Below are 24,782 nucleotides of genomic sequence, written 5' to 3'. Positions count from 1 at the left end.
ACCCAGGTTTGCATCACGATCTCAAATTCGCCTGCAGAATCGTCACTCATTTTGCGCCCCCCATCACCAAATCCTCTCAACACCATTTCACCTCATCTCACCACATCAACCACGGAAATAATTCGATGGACTTTTCCTGCCACGTCCGAATAAGCAACGAATCCTCAGAGGATCTCCTCCTCGAAGACTCCGGCCTCGAGAGCGGAAACTGGCCATTACGTCAGCCCCTCAATGTCATCGAAGCGGGAACTCAACAGACAATCTACCTCGCGCAACCGAGCTGGGGAGGCTCAAAAGCATGGGTCACGTATGAAGCGAGGTACGGACAGGGATGGAGGAATTTCACCCTTGAGTTCGAGTGTCCTGCTATGCCCCTCTCGAAGAACCATGTCAAGGTGAAGGATTGCTCGAGGGTCTTTGAGATTGAAATTACGGATGTTCAGGAGCGGGGGAGTCCTTTGACTGGTATGTCTTGAGTTTTTGTTGGTGAATGTGCGCTGACAGATTAGCGAATGTAACGATTCGCATGGATGCGAAAAAGTCTATTGTCACCAAAAACGATGATATCCGAGCAAACTACGACATTGGCGTCGGCGTCTCGTTCCCCACGAAAATGGACATCAAGTTCCCCGTCCACGAAAGTATCGTCGTAGCAGCCTTTATCGAGTCCGACATGACATTCCCCCGCGGAACAGTCTACAACAACATCAACGACAAGCAATGGGAATACTTCCGCGGCGTAGTCTGGAACGACGATCCCTCCTGTCTACTCTTTGAAGACGTCACCGAAGATAATCGCATGTTCGGCTTGGGCGTCGAGTGGTTAAACGCCTTCAAGTTTGGCGATGAGAAATGCATGACCAAGCGATCGCACATGGGGGATCTTCAATTCTTTCACGGTATGGGTTCAGTGATGGGTGAGAAACCGCAGAAGACGCGCAAGAATATCATGACTTGGATGGAGGTTATGTATAAGCTTGCATGCGGCGACCAAGGCATTTCCGAAGACGACACTCTCGACGACGTTCTACCCGGTTTCTTCACCAAAGACACCGTGCCCTCGAAATCCGACTCCTTGCGTGATCTTATACTCGCCACAACACCAAAGTACAAGGACGCCAACATCCGCAAACGCGCATTCGGTATTTGTCTCCATATGATCTCCGACTCATACGCCCTAGGCCACACACAGCGCCGTCTGCGCAACCCTTCTGATTTAATCGAGCGCGACACCGCAGGCTATATCCGCTTCAAGCCTGATACCTACGGCGACTGGGGCTCTATTCTTTGCTTCCACACATACAACGACCAAGACGGCGATCGTCACTCTCACTATGATGATAAAGACGGTGAACAAGATCCTGCGCCGAGGGATGTCACCACGTTCAATGAGATGATCGGCGCAAGAAATGCCATTCAGGGTTGTACGGAGATGATCAATCTGTTCATCAAGAAAACACCTTGGAAGGAGGGTGTGAAGAGGTTTTTGGAGGAAGAGATTTTCGTGCTGGATAGGGATGTTAAGCCTTCTGATCACTTCACTGATGAGAGTGTTGTTTCGTATGTTTATGCGCAGAGGGATGAGGAGGTTCAGTATCGGGCGGGTTTGGAGAGGAAGCTTGCTTCTTTGGAAGAGGGTGGATTGACTATGCAGAAGCGGTGCGATGGACGGTCAAGGGTTGTTTCGGCGCTGGCGATGATGTGTCTTTTCATCAGTGCTGTTTTCTTTACGTTCTTTACAATGAGGCTTCATGGACTTGTGTATTAGGGAAATGATGATTGAGATTGAGGGCACGAGGGCAGATTGGGATATTGGGTTAACGGCACAGGGACAGCGTTGTATTTATTATTATACCACTCCAAAATTGATAATTTGTAATACTGTAACTCAATATTCGATTCATACATCGTATATGTCTTTGGTCATTCGTGTTGTCTCCTGTCGATGACATCGGGGCGATGCCGGCCGAACGCGATGTTCACCTCATGCGCCAATCATGCAACCACTTTCCTCGCTGCCTTAGAAAGTCTGTAAGTGATCTTGCTTGAAGTGTTTCTTTAGTCCTCAGCTTATTAACATACATCCATAAACGCTCGTAAACAACGTCGGCATTCTCTCGGGCCATGCTCTAGCGATCGTCTTCATGATCCAAACGATCAAACAAAACGTCTAGACTTTTGATTATACAGAACTGGCTTGCCCCTCCGATCTGTCCATTATGTTAGAGATTTTGGTGGTTTCACGAGCGCAAACCGTCCCCGTCGCCGGGATTCGTGTGATGGTGTTGTGTTGCAGTCTGCGTTTACTGGTCGTGCTGGGATGTGCAGCCCGACGGTTGAGCCACTGTCTGAGTGGCGGAGGATCGGTGAGAAATATTAAGAGTCATGAAGGGGAGTTTTGGGAAAAGCTAATATAAGCCCGAGAGAACGAGTCCTGGCGCACAAATCAAAGGGGAATTTGATCAGGTCAGGCTTTTATATCAGAAGAATGCACGAAGTTTATGTCCCCTTGGGTCAACTTGAATGAGAGAATTCCTTTGGAAGGGCCAACGACATCTTTATTCAAGGCATTACGCGAGAGGTAAATGACACATCTTCCATGCGTGTTTGGTGAAATTCCCACCGCCGGGGCTCACTCTTACTGACCTGTGTCTCAAAGTCAAATGCTAACTCAGAATTGAATCAATGAGCCTCTGACAAGTGATAATAGATAGCATATCAAGGTTACGTGACTGGTATCGCCCAGTGAATGACCCTTTGTTATCAGAAGAAACATGGAGGCGCAGTAGAGTATCCTTGTGTGATATCTCCTTCTGCTAACCCTAAGAGAAAAAGACGTAGCGAGCACTGCCAAATCAGAGACAAAAGGCAAAAAGGGCACCGTTCATTGAGACGCACTCGAGCGACTGAAAAGCAAAAAAGAATTCGCAAAATCACGAAAAAGAACGGGCTCCACCGGGGATTGAACCCGGGACCTCTCGCACCCAAAGCGAGAATCATACCTCTAGACCATGAAGCCGATTTCACAGATTGTTAATAAGCAGCTTCAAAGTCCAGTCTATATACCCGATCGTTTCTGACCATTTCCAACCGCAGCACATCACCCCTCACGCCAGATACAGCCCTGAGACCGAATCTCGCTACTCGTTAAGTCTCGTTCCCTTCGAAACACGATACCCGCTACTCCCCTCCCTCTGGATCAGTCGGCATGCCAAGATCTATATCTCGCCATCAGGGTCAACACCATACATATACATCCCCATCCCGAGTCATCTATCACAAAAGCTGCACCTGCATATGTCCAAGATCACTCGGCAGTTATACTCGGACCACTCTTTTAGTCACCGATCACATGTCCTACAAACAATTCCTCATCACCTGATGACTTGCTCAAGCCTCCAATTCACAATCACACACAAAAGCACCTTCCCGATTAATCTTCGCTTAAGCACAAAGTTATAGATCTAGACATTATAGCGTAGATCAGGCCGTCACTAATAGCCCAATGGAGAACAAACCTGGCCTGCAGGCCGTTAATATCTCTTGCATATACTTTCGGGGAGCGCGCCTCCCGCCGAGATGAGACAAACTCTATTGAGGTCCTCTGTTCTTGGCGTTGATCTTTGACTCGAACGGTTTTGAAGCCCGTTATCACCGTTTACCGATTGGTGCACCATGTTCAACATCCTTGCATGTAGGGTCTGTGGCAGCAAACCCCAAAGTTTTACCGCGGCAATTGCGACGAACTCCATACCCTTTCATAACCAAGACTTGTCTGTTTCAAGAAGAAGAAGGTGCAGAATCTCAAATCCGATTGTGGATATAATGACAAAAGCCACGTTGCGAGACAGGGATCTTGATTGGGGTTTTGGTGATAAGAAACTGCAGCGCCGTTATTCCGCAGGGTCGCGGATGTAACGTTGGGAAAATACTCGAGTCAGTCGCACGTTAGAGTTGCTGTGCCAAGGGTTAGTCAAGGCGAAACCACGGCCATTCGAGGACAAGACGGTAATACCGGCACCACCTGATTGTTGACGGTGATGTCCTTCAACCCTGCCGTGAATAACCTCAACCTTGACAAAAGCTGCGAAATACCCAGAAAAAAAAACGGTGACGTCGTCATCCCATTTCCCAAAACTATGCATAATCCGAAACTTAAATAGATACCAAGACTCTCGTTCGCAACACGAGGCTTCATCCCTGACAGGCCCCGCCCTCGTTTCGGACGAGTTGACCCCCTGATAATGGCAGCCGAGCCCGCAGTATACTATGGAGTCAATGCAACGAAGATGTCCCACTGCTAATCACGAGGTTCATCGTTGCTTTTTTGTATAACGATTTGCAATTCCCGTAGCTGTTAAAAAGGCCCCCATGTCTCGCCCATTCTCAGGGCCTGGGGAGTTGATAAGTAGCCCTGTTTGTCTTTTATTAGCATTTATTTTTGTGCAATGGAGGTTGACCCTTTGGTAGTCGCCATCTTTGGCCCGCCGCCTGAAGGGATAGATCTCTCGGCTAATAGCGAGGCCAAGAATGCTGCTGTTGTCCTTACCTTGTTGCTCATCTCTGCTTTGTTCTTGGCTGGACGCATTGTGATTCGTACACAGCAGGTTTATGGGCTGAGTCTTGATGACTATGCGATTATTGTATCGTGGGTCTTTGTTGCTGCTACTGCGGCTATGGTAGTAGTTGGTAAGTCGATTGTGTCTTTAACTGATAATTACTAATATCGGTAGTTGGCCAAGCTGGTGCTGGTAAGCATGTCTGGGCACTCACAATAGATCAAATGGTTGAAGTCTCCAAGGTTCGTCAGTGCCGTGTATTAAACGTCTCATACTAATGTTATTAGCTCTCATACATATACATTTACTTCTTCGCAATATCCGTCTTCACAACAAAAGTGTCCATCCTACTCTTCTACCGACGAATATTCAGCCGAGGTGGCATGTCATTCAAGATTGCTTTTTGGTTCGGTACCTCTCTGGTGGTGTCATATCCCGTGATATTTCTATTCACTATGATCTTGGGCTGTACGCCTGTGAGCCATTACTGGACACAGTTCAAAGGGACTGAGGGAACCTGCATTGATGTTCCACATTTCTTTGTCATTCTGGCCATTATTAACCTCTTCACCAACGTCATCGTACTGTTGATCCCAGTACCAGAGGTACTCAAGCTTCAGATGAGTAAAGAAAAGAAGGCAGCTGTATTTGGCATCTTGGCTCTTGGAGGCTTGTAAGTCACAGTGATTGGTGTTGCCAAAATGTTACTAACACTACACAGAGTCTGCATCGCCAGTGCTGTGCGCGTATACTATCTCGACGTCTTCGCCAAAGCCGCTGACAACACATGGGCCATGGGCACCGTAGCAATATGGTCCTCAGTCGAGCCATCAATGGGCATCGTTTCAGCTTGCCTGCCTAGCTTCAAATCGTTCTTGCGATACCTGCGCCTTAAAGGCGGTAGTAAAAGCAGATCAAGTTTCCCGACAATCTCCAATGGAGGAAAAGGAAACAGACTACGGTTTGATGATGAGATTGCACTGAGAAGCCAGATAGTTGGAGGTGAGGGAAGTTTGCATAGTGGGCAGGGAAGTGAGACTGGACGGCAGATCTATGTCAAGACGGATGTGGAGCAGGTTATTACTGAGATACCCGAGGCGATGAGGTGAAGCAATGTTTGAAGTGATACCAATTGAGTTTTGAGTTTGAGTTGCATACATAGAAGCAATATGAAGTTTATATCTTGAGCATTTATATATGAAAAGATCAAGATGCAGTGCATTGTCCACAAAAGATTGGTACGGGTTCCTATTATCTCAACGCCTGTATCTTGTTTCCCACTAGAACTTGCATACATTCGGGCGCCCAACATCGATTCCAAATCTTCCCAGAGTTCCTTGCTCCTCCCGTGTCTCGTTTGGAGGATCTGCATCTCCTGATGTTCTCGCATCGTCACTCCGCTCTTCTGACTCCACCGAAGCCTCTCCTTTCTGCCACCACCCAAGACTAAACACCCAGCCATCAAAAGCCTTCTTCAGCTGTCCATCGGTCATATACTCAGCTCCTCTTCGTATGATACCTGAATCTCGCTCGCACAGCTGAGATCCAGCCAGGAATGCCATCGTGCTTGCGATACTGCAAGGATCGCGTGGAAGTGTACCGCGAATCTTGACAAGAAGATAGCTTGCGAGGCTCAGAACGGCTATGACAGCTAGTAGAACTTGAAGAATGGTTTTGGAAGTTGAGTTTATGGCAAAGCGGGTGATTACTTGGCGCATTGTTCCGTTTATCTCCGTGTTAGGTGACACTAGCTCCTTATCTGATGACGGAGAGGCTAAAGCGCTGACAAGCTCGTCACGGGCGGTCTTTTGGTCTGCCCGGAAGTTGAGATCAATGACATATCTCATGTACTCGCCGTAACCCTTCTTGACTGCGTCCATCAAGTTGCTGACATTTTCAGGCCCGAGAAGTTCCTTTTTCTTCATCGCCTTCGGACCATAGATTATGTGATTGAAGAAAGGATCACAGTCTGACTTTAGCTGAGTCATGTTGTGAGTCGGGTAGAGTTTCAGGTGGTCATCGAGAAAATGCTTAAACTTGTAGTTAAGCGCCGATGACCCTGAGGTGCTGTTTACCCATTTCCGGGCTTGCTTTCGAGCTAGCAGTGGAGGATGCTTCTCGTCAATCACCCCGAGAGCTGGGTCGCCCTTGAACGTGATGTTGGTAGGAATTTGCTCGATGCCCTGAGTACAAGTCAAGGCTGTCATGTTCCATACCGATGTATCATTGCCTCCCATATTTCCATAGAATATGCCGACGGAGGGACAATCAGCACTGGGGTCACTAACGGTTAGGTTGAGATCCAAGTAACTACCAACCCACCTATCGTGATAGGATTTTCCTTCTCTATCCGCAATCTCTACACTCGTGTTGAATGATACATAAGACTTCCCGTTAACATCATGGCCTTTGCAGCCGACCGGAGCGGTGAAGTTGGCCCATATGATTTTCATATGTTTGTGCCCGATCTGGTCTCCATCGAGGGCGTAAGTATACGTCCTGACCCACGGATTCATGACTAGATGCTCTGTCGGGACCACAGTACAGTTCAGGAAGGGCCGTAACACCCCGACGCTATAAGTGTAGCTGGAAGATTGAGTGCCCGTATCTATCATAGAAGCATCAGGAAATGCAATGCTTGTACTCGGCAGAACCACATCTTGCCAAATTGCAACTGAGGAGTTTGCACCGCCATGCCGAATGAGGTTCAGTGTTTTTGCAGCACCTGAGTCATCCTGGCTTCTGGCAGGCCATGATGTACGCCAATTCAGCACCATTGCTGTCGTCGATCTCTCGACATTCACAGGCTCTGTGAGTGTCCAGAGGCCCGATGAGACAATTGTGAGAAGGCTGCCCAAGAGCGATGAAATGTTGGAAGACGCTGGCCCTAGCTGACGAGCCCGCAGCGACTTGAACACTATCAGGAATGGCGACACGGATAGCAAGTGAAATAAGATACTTGTTTCAGCAGGAGCGCTTCTTGATCGTAGAACACTGTAAGGTGCAAAAGTCGCGATGATAAAGTCAAGACTATTGACCATTGTTGATATGAGAAAGAATATCGCCGTGGTGGCGATTCGTGTAATTGAAATGGTGGAGGAGTCTGTTTTGTTGACGTCGAAAAGGCCTTGTCTTTGATTAGATAGTTGTTGAAGGAGCTCAAGTGCGCCGATTGCAAGTAAGGGGATGACGATAGTGGCCGTCGCGAAATACAATGACCCAGCTATAGGCGTCCAGGGCTTGGCCTTGGATATCAGACGTTCTCGGTCTTCCGAAGAACTGTTCTTCTCCGTTATATATACCCGAACATCACTACTGGCGCAGGTCATGGCGAACTTCACATCTCCTATTCTCTCAGTCAAGCCCTTTTCGTCCAGTTCACCAGATCTTTCGAGAATCTTCTGCAGTGAAGGATTGTTAGTTAATACGGCAGCATGACCAGCAATAGAGCCACCCATCGCAGATACCCAGCGGCGCGTAGAAGATGCAAACATCAAAAGCAAACAGAGTACGGACAAGACCGAAAAGCCTGAAACCATGAGCCAAAATGCCACATTGCTCATCTGTAGCCGTGGACTGCTGACGAGACCACCACCGGTACTGTTCGTAGCTTTGGCCACAAGCAGTGACTGACGAGCCATCTCATTAAGTAGTCCTTCAAGAATCTCCACTGACAGCTTCCTAAGTGTTGACGGTACGGAAAGAATGTCAGGTCGGAACTCGCCTCCCAACTTGATAGCCATCAGCTGGAATAGTGCTTCGCTGGGAGTCCAACCGTAACCCAACTTGGTAGATTCGATAGTTAGGCGGGGGACATTCTCATTGTAGACAAGAGTCGAAGACGCCACGTCGAGATCTGTCATAAGCATTTCGGATAGTGAAAGCTCTGTCAAGTTGTGTAACTGTCTTCCTTCTCCGTGGTCGGCAGCTGGGGCCAGAGTCACATTGCGCGAGAGTATGTCCTGAGTTGCAGTGACCGAAACTATTTTGTAGCCAATCTTGCAAACAACGGCGGAATGATTGTTGAGTTTGACAGCTTCAGTAACATTCGTGGCCGTGGAGGAAATGTTGTGGTGCGCGACTGTGATGGCGTATCGTATATCAGTAGTCCGGCTGACCTCTGAGCAATTTATGCGGTGAAGCGTATATGCCCAGGGTTGGTTAGCGCACCTACTGCCATTCTTTCTATAAGGTCTAAAGTCAGGACATATAAAACTACTGTTCTTCCCTGTTGAGCACGTCGAAGACTTCCACACGTAGTATGAGCCTCGAACAGTAGGAGGATCCATGGTCAACGTTGCATCTTCGCAGTCAACGACCGGGAGAAACAAGTCGATCGGGGCTGTGAGCGATGTGAGGTTGAGCGACGGTGCTGTTGATTCGAACCTCTGGGTTACGATTCCACCTTGGGCGTTCCAGGCATAATCACGCACGACATCGCCTCTGAGGCGAGACACGTACGCATAGACAGGCTTGTCCGAGCCGCCATGGTACCACCCGCTTTCCCCGACTCCTATGGAGATACTGCTCTCATTGATCCTGGAAAATGAATGGAATGAGGCCCAAGCACTAGCAGCGTCGAAGGTATTGTCGTATGTGATATCCACTGGCATAGCATGAGAAGGATGTTGCACCACGAATAAAGTGGTAGAAACAAGGATGATGCCTTTGAGCAGGAAGAATGAGATGATTGTCGCGAAAACACGGTAGTGGCCAAACTTGAAGGCCCGGTATACACTCTGGACCTGGAGCGGTGACACATAATCCAGCAGAAGCGACCTGGAACCGACTACAGGCCCAGATAGAAGTTCCCTCCATGGCTGGGCAGCCTTATAATAGTAATCGACCCGTCTCCAGAAGCTCAAGACGATTATGAGCACAGCAGTCGGACCGTACGTCCAGGAATATTCGCTAGAGGAGAAATCGAGAGGGAACCCGTCTTTAGAATCGGAAACGCATTTGAGGGCGATGAGTGAGGCCGCGAGGGTTGCGAACACGATGGCAAATATGAGCAGCGCGTATTTGCCGAGCCAAAAAGGTGGCTGGGTCGCTCTCTGCTGACGAGTGTTTGGCTGCTTGTCTTTGGTGTCGCCAAGCGATGGGTGTTCTTCAGCAGAGTCTTGCCCCAGCTGAGAGCGCGGGCTCTGCGGCCTAAGTTTTTGTGTCGGGGAAGTCATCGCACAACCTTAGATAACCTAAGGTTTAAAATATCCCGAGAAGTGGATTGCCAGAGCTTATTTCCGTACCCCTCAAGCTGATATATAAGTTATTATTACCCGGCATGGGTTTCACGCTTGAGAGAATTGGCGCCCTGTAACCCTGGGCCATTGGGGGCCAAAGTTGTGCAGTGCCGCAAGGCCTACCGTTTGTGAACTCTTTGCCTACCAATCGTAGCTCCCAGCCGAGAGTCTTGCGTCATTTAGAAAAAAAAAAAAAAAACAGGATTTGATGATCCATTGATGGACAGATACAGGGACGACTTGATTTGAAATCGAGATGGAGAAGAGCTTTACATCCTGAACCGCGAGCCGTAAGTTTACTTATTGAGCACTACCATATGTATTGGACTTTGGTACGCAACAACAGTGGCCTGAAATGAGGGGGATCGTTAGCAGCGGCGTTACACAAACAACGAGTACATCAACACAGGGCTCATTGTATTATCATCTAACAGATAAATACTGGGCGCTAAATGGACGGAACAAAAATAGGCAGTCACTGGTAGAATACGATAATTAACCTTGGAATCTTATCGGCTGAGCATACCTAATAATAGAATCGTAATCTCTACATATCTAAACCCATACATAGCTTGCGGATATTTCCAACCAATTTACCATAGTCATAAGCTATCATAAATCATTTACCAAAGGAGCGGAAGGTCAACAGTTGTTTCCCAATCCATGTTGGAGTCCTTCAACTCTATCCTGTCAATGCAAGTACCAAAGATCTTATCCCACAGACGAGTCTGCTTGCCATAGTTACCGCTTGCCTTCCAGCCCTTACGGTGATGAAGATCATGGTCCTCAATCACAAGCTCAGCGTCAAGCAGACGAAGCAGCCAGCTAAGCGTGCCGGGAGGTGACGTATAGACACGCAGACCGCTGTGACCACCCAGCTCGGTAAACATGATATACTGGTGGCAGATCCACCACTCGTAGAAGCCCATGGGAAGACCCATGAACTTGAGGGAGAAGTACGTCGCGAGCGGGATGACGGCGATGTCGAAGATCTCCTGTTCGAAATCGGCGTAGAGTGTCAGGAGCGGGTTGGGGTGCTTGGTCAGGTGATGAGTGCGGTGGTATTTCCAGAGACTGCCGACCTCGTGCATGAGCCTATGGTACCAGTAGAACCAAAAGTCAAGCACGATTCCGTACAGGCCGATTTCGAGTGGGAGCCAGACCCAGCTGATGGATGAAGGGGCCTGGGCGGTGCGGTAGCTGAGGAAAACAGTAAAGATTGGGCGGAAGCTAGACGTGGCGATGAGGCTCTTGACGACCTTGGTGACGCCAACATCAGGCACTCCATCTCTCTCGTGGACATCACCATCCAAGAAACCTGTCTGGTGACCTACTCGACGAAGAGCATGGAGTTGATGCACGGCGGTAACCTTGAAGGCAAGGCTGTAAAAGAGAAAAGCTTGGAGGGGCGTGAGGTTATGGCCAGTGTATAAAACATAGGCATGATGCAAAGCCATCGGAATGAGTGAATGCACCAACACCCAACGGTGCAACTGCCATTCAGGAGTATAAGGAACTTTATCTCGCTTCTGATGCACAGGCACCTCTTTATCCAGGGTGATGTGGTGTATACCCAGGATCTCGAAGAACCAGTGCGACAATGTCCAGTTGCTTTTATCGGCGCGTCGCCAGGTCGACTTCATAGAGTCTTTCGGATTCTGTCTCGACTTAAGGCTGCTTGATGGATTTGCGTCTAGTCGTGACGAGTTGGACTCGTACACGGCGGTTGAGGATTGTGAAGCCATTTTGCGTGTTTTGTAAACAAAGACGAAGATGGAATTCGATTATCTTGGTCTGTTGAGGAAGTTGGGATTAGTCTTTATATAGTTTGTTGGTTGCCACATGTAAATCTGGTTTCATTTTGTCACTTGGCTTGCTTAATTTCTGTGTGGACTCCACCTCTGTCGCTAAACTTGGACTACCGTGTTAGTCAATAAGGACTAGAGTTGCCGAGGTTCTGCAGATCATCAGTGCACACGTCAATGGGCACCCCCTAATTCGGTACTGGTTTGCGACGGGGGAGGGGCATCAACGATGGCCTGATCATGCACTATGCTATGGCTTAGACAGCTGAATGTGTACTTCGTCGCCTCTATCATAACGTCTCAGCCATCTGACGCGCACGACGCACGAGTGCTCAAGGGCGGCCTTTCTAGCAAATGGGCAAATACCGTATTGCCCTTCTGCCCAGCGAAAGAATTATACCAACATGGTCGTAACCCGAGCTCCATTCAATGATACTTAAGCTTATGACGTCTCAACGAGACATACAAGCCAACACATGTTCGAGGGATTCGAATCTCGCCACTCGGCCCTATGGCCCATGCGCAAACCTGTCTGCCACATCCTGATCGAACGTTCCAGTTAAAGTTCGGAGGGTTTTCTGTCCTTCCATCACCCTTGACATGATGATCCACGTCATCAAAGCAACCCTGGATCTAATCTCGAAACCACCAGCCTTGAGTCATAGCACGTGTCAGTCAGCGAGATACATCATCTCATGCTTCAGAAGGGCAAAATAGAGTGCGCTCCATTGCGGGTACTAACAGTTCATATCGCAAGCTAAACTCAAATAGTGCTCGGGGTCGGCTCGCGCTACCGACTACATGATCCCACTACTGGAACTAGTACAGCAAATGGTTACGGGGCATATGCAACCTCTTTTGGTTCGTTCCCAAGCGAGAAACTGTCAAATGCCAGAATTTGTTGGGGCAAAGCTTGGCTATGATGTGAGGATGCCGTGGCTGATTATGTGGCTAGGCTGGAACTTTGGTGGCTGTGTTCTCTCCTGCTGAGGCACAAACAATTTGTGTTGCTAGATATCGATCGCTGGCCTCATATCACATGAAAATATGCTTGTGTTACCGGATTCAAGAACAAATGCCGAGCTCATGACGTCTCTGTAAGTACTGTACGTACCTCGCCTTACCGCCATGTCAGTCCACCAATCAGAAGTGCCGGAAAAAGGATGTAACGATTTCCGGATTAGCCCCGCTATCACTACACGTTCATGACACGACTTCGCTCATCATTCGCAGCCTTTGAGGGTCTGAGCAACATGTCTTCGCTTGAGAGGTTGCCCCCTGAAATTCTCCAAGAAGTTTGTAATCATCCACTATATACTGATCATGATGCTGACTCATCGTAGATCGTGTCGTACCTCCACGATGGCTATGAGCGTCATCACTTCGGTGGATACGACCCTCCTCTAGGCCAACACGAGATAGCGGGGATCAAGCGCCGCTCATACCTAGCATCTCTACGTGCTGTAAATCTTCTATTCTACGATATTATCACACCCATTCTTTTTCAGCATGCCATCATTTACTCTGGCAGCATCATAAAAAGATGGGGCGTAACCGCCGTGACCAGCAACGGCGTTACGGGTACTGCTCGTCTTGTGAAACTGTCAAAGAATCCTCAGCTTCGCGAAATTGTCCGCCGGCTGGAAATTTGCTTGAAAATAAAGGGTCCAAATGATTTCCAAGAATACAAGCCTGTGATTGAGGAGAGGGATAAGGATTTGCAGTACATTGCACGAATGGGCTCAGTGATTCATAGCGCATTGCCTCGGTTTACGAATCTCAAGATCCTGAAGCTCAACTTTGAGGACATTCCTTACAGTTACAGTCAGGACTTTGATGACCCTGGCCTGAATAGTTGTTGCTGGGTTCAAGACACAGAGAATTTCTTCGAGTCCCTGGCAACAGCTCTCTTCAGATCTGGGCTCAAGAATCTTGAAGAACTCGACCTATCGCTGCCTCTCGCTTATGACTTTGGGCATTTTCTCGAGGATGACGATGATGGGGGACCGCACTCTCCAAAGGCATTCTTCAAGCGGCTCAAGCGTCTGAGTGTTCACTACGGACACTGTACTGAGGAAGACGAGGACCTGGAATTTCGGTATAACCAATCTAATCAAAAGTTCGACAGAAATCTCCGAGAGTTGATGCCACTCGCAACAAACCTGGATACCTTGAAGGTGAAAGGGCCCGATGTGCTGGTGCTGGATTCAGCCAGCTTGGAACCCTTGACCTTGGAAGTACTAGACCTACAGAGCCTATCCATAACAGGGGAAGCACTTATCGATCTCTTTCAACGGTCCACGGCCCTGCGAGAAGTTGTGCTAATGGGAGTCTATCTCGAGTCCGGCACATGGGTCGACATCCTCACGGCTCTGAGCAAAACGACACTCACAGATTTCTACATCGAAACATGCGGCTATCAAAAAGAAGGCGATACTATCCTCCGCGTCCCCGTCGATCAAATTGACCAAGCCAACCAGGACGATAGTTATATCGAGACCAACCGCGCCGAAGACCTTGAGGCGTGTGAATTGGTGTTTGTGCGGGTTCATGAGAATATGCGCAAGATACACGGGGATAAATACGATGAGGCGGCGGCTGAGAAGAAGAGAGAGGCTCTGCATCAGGATATTATTCGGAAGACAGGCTCGCTTGGGGAGTTTTGTAGGAGGTTTTTTGCGGAGATTGAGCAGGAGGAGGATAGTGATGATGATGAAGATTCTGATGAGGATAGGGAGAACATAGCTGAGTTTCTTGATTTTGCGTTTGGTCAGCGTACTGGAGATACAGATGACGAAGCTGGTCTCTCTTCGGATGTTGAGTCGTCGGATGCAGGTTTGTCTGGCGATGAGTAGGCCTTCACTTTCTACGGACTGCGTTGATAGGGCTTTATCTTGTAACGCTAAAAGGTGGTGTCGGTCATTTTTGAAGGGGAATATACAGGAGTCTGAAGCTAGTTTTCTTATATCTCATTTGTAGTATCAGCGTTCAAGATCTTGGCGACAACTATAACATCACCAAACCAGCGCCAATAAGCATACTAAACAGCACCGCAAGAATGGAGAAAAGCCCTCCACTTATCAACAGACTTGAGGCTCCATTATCATCATCCTCGTCCTCAGCGTCATCATTTTCATCATCGCCGCTATTTTCCCCATCGTTGCTTTCATTTCCGTCTCCAGTTAGCTTCAGATCCGACTCTTTGTATACAAGCTTCACAGCGGGAAAGTGTCTAACAACCGCAAGTTCGTCATATTTGAAAGTCCCCTGAGTTTGCAAGACTGTCATCGGCCAAATCGTCGAAGTTGGCGCCGCCGGTACCACTGAGTACAAATATTCCGATACCTTGCTTCCCTCTACTGTGTAAACGGAACGTAGTGCACTTCGAGGTAGGTATTTGCGGCAAACCTCTGTGTATGTTGCTGACCTTAGGGGTTTGATAGATGAGAAGCAACCTTCAGCCTTTGCAGCAACCCACCCAGCCACTGGTAAAGTTAGACTGCGACACAAGTTATATGGTGAGGAAGGTATTGGGATTTACCTGGGGCAGCAATATGCCAGCGTCTCAGAGGGACCCAGTGCATTAAGCCATACTTGCTCCAGCGGCATATTCGGATCAATGATAGACACGTCTCTCGTCTGTGTGAAAATGCCTCCCTTGTTAACTGAACCTGTCTTATTGCCATGCGCCAGCGTGCCAGCTGTAGTCCAACCCTTGGGACAAGCTATGCCAGGTAAATAGTAGTCAATAGTACCCTGACCTCCATATGCATTATAATAAGAGACCACCTTGTCATGATTGGATCCAGATAGGATGCACCTTCCCACTGAAGCAGCTTCGCATGTCGGAACTCCATAACTGACTGTTATAGAGTCAGGATGCGCAAACAGGATTTGGTCTGTGGTTACTATTGTACAGCTTGAGGGAGGTATATAGATTATTATTAGTAGACCTTTATATTTAAAACCTTTATAACTTATTTAATAAAGCTTTATTTAACTAAAAACCTAATCCTAATTATAACTAAATCTCTAATAAGCTTTTCTACTTAATACTACTAACTTATCTAACTTTTCCTACTTAACTTATAACTTTTTAATTAATATAGTTATTATTTATTATTTAACTTATTATTAAAAAGGATAAAAGAAATATACTTTTTTTTATAAATCTACTATATAATATACTTAAGCTTAGTTTTAGTTTATTTTATTAATTACTACTATTTTATTATTTAATAATACTTTTAAGTTATATTAAAGAATTATTTTTTAATAACTTTAACTTTTATAGCTATTTTTATAGATATTATAAGTAAAGTAAATAAAACTTATAAAAATAATATTTTTAATATTACTTTTTAAGATATCTTTAAAGAGTTTTTTATAGCTATTTTTATTATTAATATTTAACTATAGCTTTTAAAGTAAGTTTATAATATTATATAATATAAAATATATTAAAAAATAAAAAAGTAATTAAAGCTACTTATTAATTACTTATTATATAAATATAGTTATAATAAAAGTTATTTTAAAAGTATTATTTTAAATTAATAGACTTATTTTTAATAAGTAATTTACTTTATATATATTTTATATACTTTAATTTAATTATTTTTATAAATAAGTAATAGCTATTTTTTTATATACTTTTAAAGTTAGTTATTAAACTATCTAGCTTTTTAACTAAAAGTAAGACCTTAGGTAATTATAAGGGTAATAAGTATATTATTTATATATATTTATTAATATTTTTTATTTTTATAGCCTAGGGGCTGAAGCCTCTTCTAAAACCTGAACCTTAATGCAGTTATTAGTGGACCGTTATTAGCAAGTCTAATGCTAAAATATTCGGTGATGGTTGGCATTGCAAGTAGTCGGATAGAAAGTCCAGATATCCTATTTTAAAGATATTTTTAAAGGTTCTTGGAAAAGTGGGAAATAGCTCAATGAGGAGTCTTTAATGAGCGTCTGGCTGCTGCGCCTTACCATGCGGCGTAGTAGCCAAGACCACTTGGAGAGGCTGTGATCTTACGACCTACTCTTTTAAGCTTGCTGACAGCTTAAAAGATCGTCTGCCTATTGGTGGCTTTCTAGTCTTTGTTATTTGACATTTGCAGCCGAGGTAACATGACTTAAATATGCATTAGTACGGTGTCTTATATGTTACAGTGATGGAGGACGCCCTGGTTAAATTGTCAAAGTTCTTCTAAATTCGGCATGAAATGAGGAGAAATTACGCCATCATTATCTTGGTGTTGACAACAAACTACCCAAGCTCGCCACTGGGGAGCTTCAACTGGGTAGGTTCAATGGGCTTGCAACATCTACCCAATGTAACCTTGGGGAAGTGAAGCTGCTTTTGGTCCTCTAATCCGGATGTTAAATCAAGCTATACAGCTATGATACCAATTTCTCTAGAGGCATGCAACTGCTCATTGTGCTACCAAGTTGCACTAACTGCGGGGGCAAGCCCTCATACTAAGATCAGGAGCGCTTTTAGCGATCTTCCTGATAGTAGAGACGGTAATATCTTATTCATTACCCATTCGAGGAAGGCCGCAACCGCTGTTGTAGGGAATCAAGTGAATAAAGTCGTTAAAGTTGATGGGTTGGATATTCCAGGTGCAATCTCCATTTTGAGACACTCCCTGCTCAAAAAGAGTCTGCTGACAGATGAGGAAACAGTAAAAGAACTACTATCTGAGCTAAGTGGCCTTCCTTTGGGTATCCAGCAGGCAGCAACATATCTTAACAACCATGCCCATCTCACAATAAGCAAGTTTCTGGATTTATTGCGCAGCCCCAGTCAAGATGCCTTTCCGCTTATCTCACAAAGGACCGATGAGCCAAGCGAAGGGACAGATCCCCAGGTCAATACACTCAAGATAACCATCAGATCATTCGGGGCGATTCAAAAGGTCAATCCACACGCTGGAGCGCTACTCGAGTTCGTTTCTCAAATTGGACCGTCCTTTATCCCAAGAACCATTCTTGCTGGTGCTGGAATCAAGGTTGGAAAGATCGAAGTCGAAGAGTCTATTCAATGCCCTGTTTATGATGTCTGTTGGTAGCGCCATGCATACATCCTTGTTAGCGCACCTATTTTGAGAGAGCTAAGAAACCCCGCTTCTACAAATACTGACGAGAGACGATTATAATCCCATCCTTCACAACTTATCATGCCACTTCGCTCCCTATATCTTGCCAAATCCGGTGGAGGCGCAAATCAACGCTCTCATTTCGCCCTCTTCATCCCGAACGCAGAATACGATCGGGACACTATTAACCAAGACTTTCGTTCTCTCAAGGCTGTTGGAACAAGGATTCATGTCGTGGGAGAGCCTCTCATGTCCGGGTTTGCATTCGAGGTTCATAGGAACTACAACACCCAAGCCTACCCGGATCTGAAGCAGCTGGTCTTTCTTGGAAAGGTCGACGACTCGATGCTCCACGAATACCCAGAAACTAAGCCGGAGATACGAGAGAACATAGCGAGAAGCCTTCTCGAGCGAGTTGCAAAATCTATAACTCCACCGCCCAAAGGACAAAACATACGTGCGCCAATCGACGGGGTAAGAACTAAGAACCCAGCTACCAGGGGTCTAAATACATCTAACAAATTCAAATTCAGGTGCATACCAAAAGGTGTCAGGAATGGACAATGGAGGTGCTGGAACTTTTAGTGGAGAAAGAATTCATTCCTTCAGAGGCTGTGAGCATTGCACAGAGACAAAGGGATCCACCAACTAAGGGTATCTTTGGCTATAATTGGGAGACATAGGAGCACGGTAGTTTCGAGGAAAATAATGGTCTTCAATTCGGGGATCCTGACCATACCCACTGAAGCGAGTCTAGATAAAAAAACGTTGTCATCAATCAGATTAGAATCATTCGTAGCCTTCTATCCCTTCCCTGGTAGCGGCTGCTGCTTCAAGCCGCCCCATTGTCAAAGGGAACAATTTCCATGAAAGGGATTTGTTCTTTCTTCCCTCTCTTAGATACTCGTAGGATGGCATAATGCCTGCCTCCTCGAGTGAGCAGATCCCCAGATTCTCGGCAGCTAAGCTTGTCAGCATAGCTTCCGCATCGACTTCTTCAGTCTCATTGTTGTTGACGTATTTGGTAATTATATCAATGTCTGGACTATGCTCAATTCGCATCAGTGGCACGCATAACTTCCGAGAAGGTCGCTCAAAGTCCACGCCAAAAAGCAGTTCAATATCGCTTCTTGGCATTGGTGCCGGTGAGAGAATGCGCTGAAAGGTGCGATGGGACGAAATTTCTTTCTCTGAATCGTTATCTGTCGCCTCGGGTAGCCCAATATATCGTATCTTGACTAAAGGATTATCAACTTTTGATAGTACATCCTGAGCTTGCGGAAGTGCGAGGACATAGTTGATCAGATCGCCACCAATTTTTGAGATCATGTATAGTAGCAAGAACTGTATGCTGACCTCGAAAACCGCAAAGGAGAATGTGCTCCTGAACACTGTGATTTCCACAGGTGCTTGTTTAAAGTTGAGTATCTGCATAGACCCATCTCTAATACGAGCAAACAATAAAACGGCTTTATCCAGGTTCTGACAAGTCGTGGCCATATGTATTGCAATCTCCAAAGTTTCAAGTAATTTCTGCCGATATAATCCATCGCCCTCATCTTTGCGATAGTTAGAAGGATTCTTTGATGGAAAGATGAAGGATAAGAGAAGATTGGTAAATGCTGTTTCTTTGTGTACAAATGGCAATTCCCCTGGACTATAAGATATGCCATACTCGTGGGGATCCGCTCCAAGATTTATCAGTGCGTAGAACAGTCTCCTGGACATTCCCCCATACTCCAGAGCCCATCCCCTACGCAGGATACTGGTGGCTGAAACAGGTGGGGTTTCTGTTGCCAGGCGGGAGATGACGAATTCGTCAAATAGGTCATGACGGGTCAATTGACTCAAAAACGGGTCAGGTGGTATCCAAGCATCCGCGTAAACTCTTATTGACTTCCTGTCATACAATGGCCGAACACTGTCGAGCATCTCTGTAGCCAATGGCAAACTTTCACTCCCCCAACGTTCTGCAAACTTGACAATTTTTCGGATTATGGAGACGTTAGTGTAAGATAGTGGCCATTCGGATACCAGAACTATTTCTGCACAAATCAGGCCGTTCAACATCTGTGTTGCTGTGGAAAATTCGGGCAATGGTCCATATCCAAGAATGCCTTGACCCGCTTCTGTGTCTGTCAGAAAGTCATGTGCAGTTCGGTGAATGAATGCTACCTGGCCGAAAGCATTGCTATTGTCTCCCAGTCTTTTGAAAAGATGGCGATAGGTCTTCTCCGGTCGTACTTCAAGCAACCCTGCGCACCGAATTTGTATCGACGCCTTTGTCTCTTCGCACTTTCGTAAAATCTCGGTTAGTTCCACCATGCATTTGCTTCTCAGAAGCTTTTCTTGTATTTCCAAACTCTCAGCGCAAGCGATTTGCATTATCCATGGCAGCAAATATGATCCGAAATAACTTTGGCCGGCTCCGATGGGAATTGCGTAGCCTGGATCCTGCAAGACATAGCGAAAGTATCTGCGAGCTGTCTCCACATAGACCGGGCTTTTTGCATTCATTCTATGCCAAAGGTCGATATATAAGTTCTCAAGATCTCCAGGGAGCGTATTCAGCCGTCCAAAAAGCATATCCTCAGAGTCATTATTCTCGATCCCCTCAATGATGCTTCGAGTAGCAAGGTGGGGCCATAAAAATACACCTTGCGCCTTATCCACAAGCTTTCCACGCAGGTCTTGAGATGTCTCCCAAGAGACTTGACTAGTTGGCAGTAGCGGGCGGAATCTGTTGCTTACAAACTGAAGCATGTCGAATTTTGTCAAGTCCTCAAGCAGAATTCCCTCAGCGTTGGTTGTCCGGAGCCACCTCACAATCTGCGCCTCAGGGCGAGCCGAGACGCACAACTTGGTCCTTGGAAGTTGTGAGATCATTTGAATGGATTGAGCAAGCTTAGAGAAGCCATCTTGGTCCCGGACCTCGTCCAGACCGTCGATAAACATGCATGTATGCCGAGTATCCAATTTTGCAAGGGAGCTCCAGGCATCTTGCAAGTCCTTGATAGACCAATCGTGGTATTCTGAGTGCAAGGACAAGTGATGAAATTGCTGTAGAGTATTCAATATCAAGTGCTCTTGATCCTGGAGTCTCTGGTATAGCAGAGAGCACCAGAGACCTTTGATACTGTTCTGCTCTTCTGAGCCAATTTTCCAGAAGAAGTAAGAAATGATAATGGCATTGGGGCTCCATTGTTGGATCAAGTCTCGGGTTTGGTCCTGGTTTAGGATGAATTTGACAAGTGTGCTTTTCCCAGAGCCTGGCTTCCCTTGGATATAGAACAATTTGTCATCTGACTTTAGCCACGAGTTAAAACTGAACCACGAGTCGTAAATATTATCCATGTCACCCATGTCACCCATGTAGCCTGGGTTGCTAGACATTTCGGAGGGTTCATAGCTCTTTGAGTCAATCTCCTCAGTATCATCTCCCGTATCAGCGTCATCTTCTGGATCATCGTCGTCCTGTGGATCACCATCATCTCCTGACGCGTCTTCATCTTCCGAATTATCGTCATGCCCTGGCTCATAGCCATCTGTTGAATGGCCACTTTCATCCGAATCTGCGTAATACATGACCTTCATGTCTTCATAAGTAGCAAATACTTGGTTGAAGCTTGCGTCTCTGGAGTCCATGACATCGTTGTAGCGTTGATTCATCCGTGGGGCTTTAAGGCTTTGAAGAAAGGTTTCGCATTTTCTCTTTGTTTCAGCAGTAGTCCTGAGCTCCAGGACTTGGCTGTCGGTATGTGAATTGATGGCTGCCTCGGCCCTGGCACCTTCTTGGGTAATCGCGTTGCGAGTTGCAACGTGTTCTCGCCGCACGAGATCTTTCACCTCAGTGATGCCTTGAGCTATCTGTCCGATGAGAAACTGGACATCGGTATCCAGTTTACCGAACGATGCGTCTTGCTGTAAGTATATCGCATCGCTCTGCGAGCTTGAGTAATGCTTGTCTTAGTAGATACTCCAGGTAATCTAGATTGAGACCTTACCATAAATGAGACATCAGCTCAATCTTCATCACCTGTTGATGCAGTGAAAGCGATTCCTCAAGAGCCTGAAGTTTTTTCCGACGCCATGCAGTTATGGTAGCCTTGCGTATAGCCTTGGCGAGGTTTCCCTTGGCCTGCAAGCTAGTCACGCACTTAACCTCGTCTTCCAGCTTATCGGTCGCATCTTTGCATTCCTTAGCAATATTTTGCAGCTTTGGGCTAGCAAACTTGGAGTTCGCATTGCGCATCTGCTCGCAGCGAGTGTGTACTCGATCGACGGCTTCGGACATCTGTCCCGCGTAGCGCTGGAGATCATCTTGGGAAGTTGTCGCTCCATAGTATGCGTTTTTGCAAGCTACAGCGACATCGGTTGCGAACGAAATGACTTGGAGGACTGCGCTCGCCGCGCTGAGTGCTTCAAAGCCCGTAAGCATGACGATGTGTTCTCTAGAGAGATGATCTGACGCTCCAAAGTGAGGGGTAAAGAGGATGAAAAGTACGCAGCCTGATCAGGCTGTGCAGGTCTGATGTGTTGGGCTGAATCACGCTGACTAACAATGATGCCCAGTAAGATATTGATGCCAATAATAGACATGCATGCGCGGGATAACCAGTTTTTGCGGTCTTATGCCTGTCCACGGTTGCTTAAGTGGCTGGAAACGCAAAGCAATACTGATTCTCAGTCAGATTTACCAATTTAGTCCTGCCTAAGATAATTCAAGCATTTACCGATGGTCCTCAACTCCAGCCTTTCGTCCTTCAATCTGCTCTACCCAGCTTGTCTTGTATCAAACGCAGACCAAAGTGGCTGGATCAATCGCCAGATCGCGCAGCTTCAGGGACCGATAGACGGTCCTCCTGTCATAGGGATGTAGAGAATTGCGACATCCGCATGCAGCTGCACTGCCTGAAACGGCTGCTCCTTTACTGTGAAGGCTACGTTATACTTTTGAGCTACTCTTCTCCACTGCTGTAAAGTTCCATCTGCCAAGTTGATCCAGTCTTCAGTTACTCTCCATGTGATGGTAACTTGGTCTTTCTCAAGCTCATACCTGAAAATAAACCCATTTACATCCTTGTGAAACCATATTTCTAGAATCTGGAGTTTTGGCAAGTGTCGGGCTGTAACTGCAGATTCTCTTAAGAGATGATCTATCAGACCCTGGAATAAGGGTGCATTTGCCCACTTTCCCAAAGTTTCATCTTAAACTTCAAGACATAACTGCGCCAGTCTTGAACCGTGTTCCAATTGCTGCGACTCTCGAAGACGCTGGATAAAATGCAGTGACTTCGTACCAGCAGGTGGACAGAGTGAAACTAGTTGGTGAGCCTTCTCTGCTAAAGATTCCGGTAGTCCAGGCGCTACGTTTTTGAGTAGATCCTCTGACGAAATTGGTGATCTTGGAAAGACGTTGAAAGAAAATCGACGAATATGACTTGGAAGCTGAAGAATCAGGTTGTTCCAGTCCTGGAAATAACCAGTTCTATTAGATCGACCTGGTACAGCTTCGAGCCGGAAAGAAGCGATGTTCGTCAGAGCCATATCCAAGATCCGTATCAAGCTTGAACACCCTATCCCTCTTGTAAATTGATGGCGTATCCAAAGGGTGTGGACGATCGGGACTTCCTTCAAGTTTTTCTTTGTGCTCAGCTGAAGCGGCGTGCCTTGTAATCTCCGCCAGCTTTCCATATTCGCCTGCCTATGCCAATTCTTTCCAGGTTCAAGCCGATCTCTAGCCGCTTTGGCATACCTGAACTCCCGAATGGTTGATGGACTTGCGACATTCTCTTCTAATTGGAAGTTTTCATGCAGAGCATATTCCATTGATGCTACTTCAAAACGCTTATTATCGCCTGGTGAGTAAGCAGTGATCTCGAGTATCAATCCGGTGTCCCGATTGTTTGAAGGCTCCCAACAGCGGAGCACATTGAACAATTCAATGAGCGAAGTGGTAAATATCTGGTTATTCCTACAAAACACTGTTAGAGACAAGTAAGATGAGAAGGTGCATTAATCTCACCAATTGATGGTGGCATGAGACTCTTGCCTATCGCATTCCGGATAATCATAGTCCTGAAGCTGGACTCTCAAACATAGATAGCATATATACGACAATCTCACGGCCTTGTCGCCCTCAGTCATCTTGGAGAACCGGTCCAGCTGGGAGTTGTCGATCAGAAGACGCCGGAATGTGAGCCTTTCGAAGTAATTCTGCCATTCAGAAGAGACGCAGGCATAACGATTAAAGTCTGTAGCACGATACTTCTGCTTTTCGGCCACATACCCGAAGATCTGTAGTCGAAGCTCTACAGGGAGCGACGACCACTCGTAGGAAATGGGTCTCATTGGGGTAGTGGATGCGAAAGTCATGCTGAAAAGTTTGTATTTTGCAGGACTTTGAGGACAGGGAAATTTTCACGGCGGCTGCTGGTTTTTGTAATGTATCGACGAAAACTTTTTTTTTTTATAAACTTTGTCAATAACTGGTAATGGAGCGAGAAGTGCTGATAAGGACGCTGATTGCAATTATACAGACCTCTTGTTGTTAAACTTTGGGCAACACGTGCTCTTACTCGCACAAACCGTGAGTGAGTCATATCAAAACTGTAAATCGCAAAGTTTGACAAGATAGACATTAATTAACTGCGAAGGCAATATGACGCCACAAGTTACTCAACTCAGCCCACGAACTCTATATCCTTTCTTAATCCACAGGTGCCCTCTCCACACAGAAACAGCCCAACTCATACCAGCTCCAAGCCGCAGAAAGCCCATTGGTGACGAAGTCTCCAGTCCACAGCTCGCAAAAGTATGGCGAGTGATTAATGATAGTGCAGGTATCATCATCAATACAAAACTGCATACATTCTTCAACCGAATATGTCCCACTATAATCTTTGATGTAGTTTTGTCCTCCTCCGGTGTATTGTTGGAAAACGTCGCAGGAGTGGTCGGCCGGGAATCCGCCGGGGCAGCCGAACGCCGCGGTCGTAGTCGTGGCGGCTGCAGTGGTCGTTTCCGTGGTTGAGGTAAGCCAAACGGCAGATGTTGTGAGCACTGGAGAAGATG

At 46.5% G+C, this 24,782-nt stretch overlaps 8 protein-coding genes and 1 non-coding gene across 9 annotated transcripts; 4 read left to right on the top strand and 5 right to left on the bottom strand.

Annotated features, from left to right (window-relative positions):
- Positions 1-125: 125 nt before the first annotated feature.
- Positions 126-1,768, top strand: J7337_012251 (uncharacterized protein; the record flags this gene model as incomplete). Its single annotated transcript, XM_044829779.1, has 2 exons — positions 126-465; positions 510-1,768. The coding sequence occupies 2 exons, from the start codon at positions 126-128 to the stop codon at positions 1,766-1,768; spliced, it is 1,599 nt and encodes a 532-aa protein (XP_044674695.1).
- A 1,179-nt stretch (positions 1,769-2,947) lies between these two features.
- Positions 2,948-3,019, bottom strand: J7337_012250. The gene has a single exon. It is a non-coding gene; the product is annotated as a tRNA-Pro (tRNA).
- A 1,429-nt stretch (positions 3,020-4,448) lies between these two features.
- J7337_012249 (uncharacterized protein) lies at positions 4,449-5,668 on the top strand (the record flags this gene model as incomplete). The annotated part of the gene is made up of 4 exons (XM_044829778.1): positions 4,449-4,689; positions 4,734-4,801; positions 4,847-5,232; positions 5,281-5,668. 4 exons carry the CDS (start codon positions 4,449-4,451, stop codon positions 5,666-5,668), a joined length of 1,083 nt encoding a protein of 360 aa, XP_044674694.1.
- A 171-nt stretch (positions 5,669-5,839) lies between these two features.
- Positions 5,840-9,736, bottom strand: J7337_012248 (uncharacterized protein; the record flags this gene model as incomplete). Its single annotated transcript, XM_044829777.1, has 2 exons — positions 5,840-8,679; positions 8,779-9,736. The coding sequence occupies 2 exons, from the start codon at positions 9,734-9,736 to the stop codon at positions 5,840-5,842; spliced, it is 3,798 nt and encodes a 1,265-aa protein (XP_044674693.1).
- A 572-nt stretch (positions 9,737-10,308) lies between these two features.
- On the bottom strand, positions 10,309-11,544 carry J7337_012247 (uncharacterized protein; the record flags this gene model as incomplete). Its single annotated transcript, XM_044829776.1, has 2 exons — positions 10,309-10,315; positions 10,427-11,544. 2 exons carry the CDS (start codon positions 11,542-11,544, stop codon positions 10,309-10,311), a joined length of 1,125 nt encoding a protein of 374 aa, XP_044674692.1.
- A 1,313-nt stretch (positions 11,545-12,857) lies between these two features.
- Positions 12,858-14,459, top strand: J7337_012246 (uncharacterized protein; the record flags this gene model as incomplete). The annotated part of the gene is made up of 2 exons (XM_044829775.1): positions 12,858-12,899; positions 12,948-14,459. 2 exons carry the CDS (start codon positions 12,858-12,860, stop codon positions 14,457-14,459), a joined length of 1,554 nt encoding a protein of 517 aa, XP_044674691.1.
- Positions 14,460-17,789: 3,330 nt separating this feature from the next.
- Positions 17,790-18,391, top strand: J7337_012245 (uncharacterized protein; the record flags this gene model as incomplete). Its single annotated transcript, XM_044829774.1, has 2 exons — positions 17,790-18,182; positions 18,242-18,391. 2 exons carry the CDS (start codon positions 17,790-17,792, stop codon positions 18,389-18,391), a joined length of 543 nt encoding a protein of 180 aa, XP_044674690.1.
- Positions 18,392-18,497: 106 nt separating this feature from the next.
- Positions 18,498-22,146, bottom strand: J7337_012244 (uncharacterized protein; the record flags this gene model as incomplete). Its single annotated transcript, XM_044829773.1, has 2 exons — positions 18,498-21,657; positions 21,713-22,146. 2 exons carry the CDS (start codon positions 22,144-22,146, stop codon positions 18,498-18,500), a joined length of 3,594 nt encoding a protein of 1,197 aa, XP_044674689.1.
- A 1,530-nt stretch (positions 22,147-23,676) lies between these two features.
- On the bottom strand, positions 23,677-24,059 carry J7337_012243 (uncharacterized protein; the record flags this gene model as incomplete). The annotated part of the gene is made up of 2 exons (XM_044829772.1): positions 23,677-23,682; positions 23,835-24,059. 2 exons carry the CDS (start codon positions 24,057-24,059, stop codon positions 23,677-23,679), a joined length of 231 nt encoding a protein of 76 aa, XP_044674688.1.
- Between the last annotated feature and the right edge of the window lie 723 nt (positions 24,060-24,782).

This window comes from Fusarium musae, chromosome 10 (assembly GCF_019915245.1).
Source record: "Fusarium musae strain F31 chromosome 10, whole genome shotgun sequence".
Taxonomy (NCBI): Eukaryota; Fungi; Ascomycota; class Sordariomycetes; order Hypocreales; family Nectriaceae; genus Fusarium; species Fusarium musae.
The sequence above is the reverse complement of the archived record's forward strand: the minus strand, read 5'-3'. Positions and strand labels throughout refer to the sequence as shown.